Source organism: Mastomys coucha, unplaced genomic scaffold, assembly GCF_008632895.1.
Source record: "Mastomys coucha isolate ucsf_1 unplaced genomic scaffold, UCSF_Mcou_1 pScaffold22, whole genome shotgun sequence".
NCBI lineage: Eukaryota > Metazoa > Chordata > Mammalia > Rodentia > Muridae > Mastomys > Mastomys coucha.
Genome location: NW_022196905.1, coordinates 156,317,288 through 156,324,919, shown reverse-complemented (window position 1 = coordinate 156,324,919; position 7,632 = coordinate 156,317,288). Strand labels below are relative to the sequence as shown.

The 7,632-nt window shown below is 51.3% G+C and overlaps 1 protein-coding gene across 17 annotated transcripts in view; it reads right to left on the bottom strand.

Annotated features, from left to right (window-relative positions):
• The window catches only part of Mcf2l (MCF.2 cell line derived transforming sequence like), a 156,766-nt gene that overhangs the window by 45,095 nt on the left and 104,039 nt on the right, over positions 1–7,632 (bottom strand). For 16 of the 17 annotated variants that reach the window (XM_031339091.1, XM_031339094.1, XM_031339093.1 and 13 more), the window contains one exon: positions 6,535–6,649. In XM_031339091.1, the coding sequence (XP_031194951.1) occupies positions 6,535–6,649 (115 nt within the window). Of the gene's footprint in view, positions 1–74; positions 1,020–6,534; positions 6,650–7,632 lie in introns of those variants that run through there. The other variant, XM_031339105.1, reaches the window with a different exon arrangement.

The following is a 7,632-nucleotide window of genomic DNA, read 5'->3' as shown; positions in this document are numbered from 1 at the left end:
TAGACTTGGGGGGGGGTGCCGGGGGGGGGGAATCACTGGACTCTCACCTGAGATTCTAGGCACCCCCCTCCTACCTGCCTCCCTGCACATAATCCTGCTCCAGCTCCACACAGTTTTGGGAAGGCAGTGGTTTTACTGAGATGCAGCTGTTTGGGGGTAACCCATGAACACGTAAGAAGCCCAGGCAATGCATGACTCTGAGAAGACCGGCTTGGATGGACCTTTCTTGGCTTGTCATCTGCACAGGAAAAATTAGCCCTTATAGCTTCCATCGGTAGGTGAGTTGTGGATACCAGTGAAACCTCCAAGGCCAGCAGCAGGACTGAGCAGGTCTTGGGGCTCAGAGACAACAGCCAGCACTCAGAACCCACAGCCTGAACCCATGGGCACTGGCATCCCAGCAGTCGGTAGAGGGCCTGGGTGAAGGGAACCAGCATATGAGATCTGCAGAGGGGCTGGGAGCCTGGAGAGAGGCAGCTGGGGTGAGCTGACCAGAGGCCCAGGGCTCTCAGGATAGGTTCACCACAGATGGAACCTCTCTTGCCAGTGGGACATGTCTGCTCAATTTCTCAGTGTGTGAAATGTCTCGTCCTACCTGAGTGTCACTGTCTCAGTGACACTGGTATTTAAAATCAGGTATTGGAGTACAATGTACAAGATTTATAAACAAGTTATAAGGATGGAAGGGGTGGGGTTGGGGGAGTATGTGAAACCAGACCAGAAAGAGGAGCCATGAGGCTCACAGTAAACCTGACTCGACAATGGTTTGACTAATGGCGCCCTCATGTGGTCAGCATGAAGCTGCACATTCAGGAGGGCACTGGAGGTGCATCATTAACTTCCCCTCTGGCCTCCTCCTACCAGGTGCCCAGGCCTCACAGCTGGCTACCTAGAGAGCATAAAGGGACAGTTTGTGAGGGCCCAGTAAGTGCACAAGGGCAGCTCCAGGAAAAGAAAGCCATATTCCCAAGGTTACCATCTTCCCTAGGCTGCCTGGTTGGCTCCTGTGGGTTCAGGTCTTTTTTTTTTTTTTTTTTTTTTAGCATTGGCCCAGGAGGCCTGGAGTCAGTTAGCAGACTGACAGCTTTATTAGACTCTCCTGAAACACACGGGATCTGGTTTCTGGGCAAGAAGAGGGATGGGGCCACAGAACTGTGTGGGCCCCTCACACCTGTGAATAGTATTACCTATGCCTGGCTCTGGGCAGGTGTCCCCATCCTCAAGATTCTCTGGGGCCTAGGAGCATGCTGGGGGCTGGAGGGGGGCAGAGGAAACTAAAGAACTCCTTGCTCTGAAGGACAGGGAGAAGAATGGATCCCACAGTTCAGCAGCAGCCACTGGCCACAACCAGCCCTTCTCTGAACATCTGAAAAGAGGAATCAGAGACCCTGCTGTCCAAAGTGGCGTGAATACAACTTGCAGCCGTTTAGGCTAAGTAGCCTCTGCCCTTGCTTGCCCTCGCTCTCCTAGAACCCATGGCCTCTCTACAAAAAGATTCTATGAGCTCTACTGAGCTCAAGACTGAAACCTGTCTGTGCTCAGAATGAGAGCTTCTCTCTCCTCACAAGGAAAGGGCTGCCTGTGCATATGCGTGCGTCCATCCATCCATGTGTGTGTGTGTGTGTGTGTGTGTGTGTGTGTGTGTATGTGTGTGTGTGTATGTGTATGTGTGTGTGTGTGTGTATGTGTGTGTGTGTGTGTGTGTGTGTGTGTGTGTGTGTGTGTGTGTAGTGGGGGAGCCGCCACTCACTGTCTCCATTGTGGCTTCAGGGCATTTGTTAGCCTCAGGGCTGCCCACAGCTGCCAAGACCTCTCTCCTCAGGCACTCCTCCTACCCTGGAACTAGAATTTTAACAAGTAGTATTCTGACACACTGGCTTCCGCTCAGCCATTGCCAACTCCCTGAACAGCAGCTAACGGCACTGTGTGACAGGGCAGAGGAAGGGCCACCCAGAGCCACTGGGTGCCTCCCTGAGCTTCCTCATGGTACAATGGCACAGATTCTAGCAAGGTGATGGTGGCTGTACTTTGTCTTGGACAAAGACCAGAACAGCCACTGTCCTTGCCCCTGAACTCAAGGCATGCCTGTCAGCATGACATACGTCACACACTGCAGCTGCCCAGTGTGGCAGCCCCTAGGCACATGTGAGCAGAAACAACTATTTTGTTTTCTTTCATTTTAAATCTAAGTAGCCACACGTGGTCAGTGCTATCCCACTGGATGACAGTTAGAGAGGAAGATAACTAAGAAGCAATGAAGAGGAAGTGGCCTCTGGTGGGGTTAGGAGAATGTGACACAGAAGGCCAGGGTGGGACTTCATGAGGTCCCCGCAGAGAGTCTTCAAGAGCAGAAGTCTCAGGGACTCCCGGAAGCTTCAGAGGGCCCCAGTGCTCAGAGCACTGGACTTCACAAACGAAATGCTGCTGTGGAAGCCGAGGTCTTGAGCAGTCTGTGAGAGCCAGGGGCGAAAACGAAATGCTGCTATGGAAGCCGAGGTCTTGAGCAGTCTGTGAGAGCCAGGGGCAAAATGGCAGGCTTGTCCACGTGAGTGTCCTTTCCCTCTCCAGTCCTCTTGTCCTGGTCCAAGGCTGGCAAGGGGGACTGAGCTCCCCCTGGAAGCCACACATGGTGACCATCCGGGTAAGCACTGTCACAGACAACAGCAGGGGGCAGCAGGAGGATGTCCTGGATAGTTGTTTATTTATTTAATCACCTGACACAAGCTAGACTCATCTGGGATGAGGGATTCTCAGTTGAAAAACTGCCTCAGTAAGATAGGATCAGGCTGTAGACAAGCCTGTAAGGCATTTCTTAATTAGTGATTGATGAAGGAGGGCCCAGCCCATGGTGGGTGGTGCCATCCCTGGGCTGATGGTCCTGGGTCCTATAAGAAAGCAGGCTGAGCAAGCCGCGAGGAACAAGCCAGTAAGCAGCACTCCTCCATGGCCTCTGCATCAGCTCCTGCCTCCGGGTTCCTGCCCTGACTTCCTTCAATGATGGCACAGTGCTGTGAAAGTGTAAGCCAAGAACCCTTTCCTCCCCAAGTTGCTTTTGGACATGTTGTTTCATGGTAGCAGAAGTCACCCTAAGTAAGACAGAGGAGCACACTCTGGATACATCAGGCTCAAGGGGACCTGGGTAGACATTTAGGAACTGTCATTAACAGGGGATAGAACATGAAAACCTCCTAATCTAGTAACTGCCCTTCATTGGAGCAGGGCCCCAACCAAGAAAGCATGGGCCCCCATATTCCCCGTTGATAGGCAGGTACTCTTGGCCCATTACACTTTGGGGGAAGCAGTAAACTAGGCCTATCTGAAGGATGCCCTAAAGGATGCTGGACAAAAGGCGAGCTGGGACTCGGGGTCACGCTGCCCACCACACGGGGAAGTGAGCAGTGTTGAGGTTAACCAGCCCTTCTCTGCCGTTCCCCGTGAGGAGGAAGCAGAGGCAGAGCTTGGGCATTCAACTCCAGTGTGGCAGTGGCTTAGCACACGCATGGCTGCACACAACACCCTCTCCCAGAACACTCGCACTCCATGGAAACTTCCATCAGAATGCACGGCACATCTGGCTACTTTGGGGACCATGTGAATGGCCAGCCAGGGAGGGTGTGACACAGGTACTATATAAGACAACATCTACACTCTCTGACAGAGTCTGGGTTGTGCCTCTGTTCCTTGTATCCCACCTCCAATGGTCCTCACAAGCTACGGCTCATCTCAGGGAACATGTATCTCTGCATACTTGTGAGTGTGTATGTGTGTGTGCATGTGTTTGTGTCTGTGTGCATCTGTCTTGTTCATTTCTGCCTGCACTTTTCAGTGCAAGTGTGTGGTGTGTGCACCTGTACATGTATGAGCCATGCAGGCACCTCTTAGGAGCAGGAGTCCCTGGTAGCCTATGTGAACTGGAGGAGCTTTGTAAGTGGAGGGTCAATGTGCTGCATGGGAAGATGGCCCGGTATCTTATGGCTGCTCCCAGTCCTCCAACTGAAAAGAGTCTCTAGGTGATTTATTATGATCTGCTTAGGAGCAAATCTGTCTGCGCTTCACTCTGAATTAATTGTGGACCAGTGTGTCTCGGCAACTTAACCTAGCTCGTGTGGAGGTTGTATAGCAAGCAGCTTTGGGGCCTGCCGATAGGGCAAGGCAAAGCTATCTATCTGTGGTCAGTGGTCAGCATGCTTCAAAGAGCAAAGGCACCTGGGACCTCCACTAGCCCCTTTCCACCCAGGTCCTTGAATAACCTTGCCACAGGATACTGGTCCCCCAGAAGTACCTAAAAGCCATGGCTGCAGGATTCCCGAGGAACTAATGGCAGCTCTAACAAAGGCCCATGCTGTGGGCCCCAGAGATGGGCCTTTTCTCTGATCCAATTGTTTTTAGGGTTGGTAAGCTTGGTATGATTTCCTTCCCCCCTTCAGTATTCATTTATTCTCTCCTCCCGCCCCCGTTTCAGGTGTAAACCTGAAGATCTCAAACTGTGGTCCTTCTGCCTCAGCCTCTGAGTGCTAAGCTGACAGCAGGAACTATGCCTGGCTCCCTTGAGTGGTCTTCAAACTTGCAACTTAACCTGATTTGCTTTGTTTCTCCATGTGATAGAATGTGTACATGCATAAACATGTAAATGCACGCATGTAAACATGGATGTGAATATGTGTGTAATGTGTATATGGATCAGCACACATGCATGAACAGGTGTGTACAAGCATGCATATGTGAATACATGTTGGAAACACACAGGGATATGCACACATGTGAGAGTGTGCATGTGCGGAGCACAGGTGTGAATCCATGCATATATGTGAGCATGTATGAGTTCATTTGTGAGTATGAGCATGTATACATGCATAAGTGCATGGGTTAACCATGCGTGTTAGCCTGTATGTGTATACATGTGTGGCTCTGAGAATGCATGAGTGTGTGTGTGTGTGTACCCATGCACATGGGTGAGCGTGCATGTCTGGAGAAAGCCTTGAGGGACTTACTTGGTCCCAGAGGTATCCAGGGGGTCTGCAGATTACCTTGGCTAGTATGGGGGGGGTGGGTGAGGCTGGCTCCAGAGTCCTGAGAGGAGCCTGCGGGTGACACTCAGAGGTGCCGTGCAGGCTCCAAAGCATCTCTCACGGAGATCTGCTAGCACCAGCTCAGCCTTGGGAAAGAAATGAACCGTGGCAGGCAGGCAAGGATGAAGTCTGCTGTCTGCTCCATCTTCCTCTCCGATGGGCCAGCAGCACACCCTCTCCCTTAGGGTTTCTACTACAGACAAGCTTCCTACCCATGTCGGTCAGGACAGCTGACAGTCACAGAAGGGACAGGAGGGGGCGGGGCTACTCATGGTAGCAAGCATGGCACAGTACTGACCTAGAAATCCATGACCCACCTACACCTCCAGGACCTGGCGGTCCCCTGCTCCACAGGGCCAGCTTAGGCTCACTCTACTTCCTGGCTCAGTCCTACATCCCTTGGCACAGTAGATCTCCCTCTTCTGGCTCCGTTTTAACTCTTCCCCTGTGCCGTCCATCAGCCCTACCCACCAACTCTCATCCATTCCTCTCCAGGCCTTCTGGGCGTCAGTCTGAGAGAGCCACCTCTCCTTGGACATCCGAGTGAGTCTCAGGTAAAACACAACCACTTCTCTAGCCTCTCTCAGCTCTATGACAGACTGAAGACAAGCCGTTCTCGAGGAATCCTCCAGTTCCTGTCTCAGATTGAGACAGCTGAGACATTCAGCCTCATGGCCCAGTCATCAGGTTCTGGGCCTCGCCAACATGAGGCAGCCATTATTGGACTAGCTAGATTACAGCGTGAAAACCAATCAAGTGAGTCTTCCTTTAATACATGTTCGCGGGTTCTGATTCTCGAGGGAATCGTGACTAATACAAACACCAAGGACATAGAAGTGGCTGTAGCTACTTCTGCTCTCTTGGTGGCCAGCAGCCACCTCAGGGGACTTCCTTGGAACTGATGACCAGATTAGAATGGTAGCCAGGCTCTGGGATAAATTAAGCCTCAGCTGCTGAGTATTTTCTTCCATAGCCACGACCACATGGCAGCTTTCCCAGGGATGGAGAGACTCACTTGCTGTGGATCTCTGAGCCCAGAATGCACAATGACTAGTGACATTTTAAAAGAGAAAAGGGACTTTTTTTTTTTTTTTTTTTTGAGACAGGGTTTCTCTGTGTAGCTCTGGCTGTCCTGGAACTCACTCTATAGATTAGGCTGGCCTCAACCTCAGAATTCCACCTGCCTCTGCCTCCCAAGTGCTGGGGTTAAAGGCGTGCGCCACCACTGCCTGGCCTATATTTTGTTTTCTTGAAACAGGTCTCACTAGTAGCTCATGCTGGTCTTGAATTTGGGATAAAGTGCTTGATTACTGCAGTGCCAAGTGGTCCGTGGGAGCCTAGAACCTGTAACAATGGTCTCTGAGTTGTGAACTTATTCCTTGATGAAGCTCCACTCTGACCCAGGACCCTGGGTCAATCAAGCAGAAAATACTGTAAGGCCAGCTCTGGCTTGAGCAGTGCCTACCTGGGGATGCTGGTGAGATAGGTCATGACATTCTGGAACTCCTTGTCCGGGATCTCACTGAAGGCTGGGTAGTCAGGGAAGGTGATGACCGGGCTTCCGTCCTGTCCTCGCCCACCTGAGGAGGAAAACGGGCAGATATTGAGCAGAGCCTCTGCATCCTAGCTGCAGTCTCCAACAGAGCCACAGAGACTTCTTGGACACGGGGTGTTTCAATTAACTCTCATCAAAGAAGCTTATCTTTGTGGCAAACAGAGACCATCACAGAAAACCACAGCTGGACACATGCAGAGATGAAGAGATTGTGGGAGCCCAGCCCTCAATGGATACTTTTACATTATACCTCCTGCATCCATGGAAGCAGCAGTGGAAGGATTTTAAGAGCTAGGAAACTAGGAATTCTTTGTGAAACAGTTTTTCCTAGAAATGGCTGCATAAACAAGACCAGAACCACAGCAATTCCAATGGGCATGCTAACATGAGGGAGGGGAGATTTCTTGGGATCTCAGCCCCAGAAAAAGAACCACAGGTAAGCCATGGCTGCCAGGAGAAGGAAAGTTAGCCTTGCCCAGGGATGAGCCCCTTAGTGGTTGCCCAGTGCAGAGATGCCAGCCTTGTACCATATGCACACAGATGACAGAAATGGGCTCAGCAGGTTCTCTTTATGTAAGTGTGTGTACATACACACATATGTGACAAATATCAAATGGAAGAGGCTACCAACGTGAGACCAGAAAAGAGACACAGGTCCATGGGGTGGGGGACACCTGAGAGGGAATGCCAGGGCACAAGTGATCTGAAGGGAATGAGAATAAGGGGGGCTAGGGGAGGGGAGATACATATGGCCAAGGAGCGAGGAGAGGACAACGACAGTAAGGACAGCTAAAAAGCCACAAGGAAACAACTTGCTATCATCCTAACTAAAACTACACATAGTACACATATACAGTTTAAATGAACTCTTCCATCGGGTTCTAACAGAACACCAACACTAGGCATGAACCGCCCCCTTCTGAGCTGCTGGTCAGGGTTGTCAGAGACCCCTCAAACATTGTAAGCCATCGTTGTTGCCTTTGGTTGCTCCTGGGGGCAAGGTAAGTT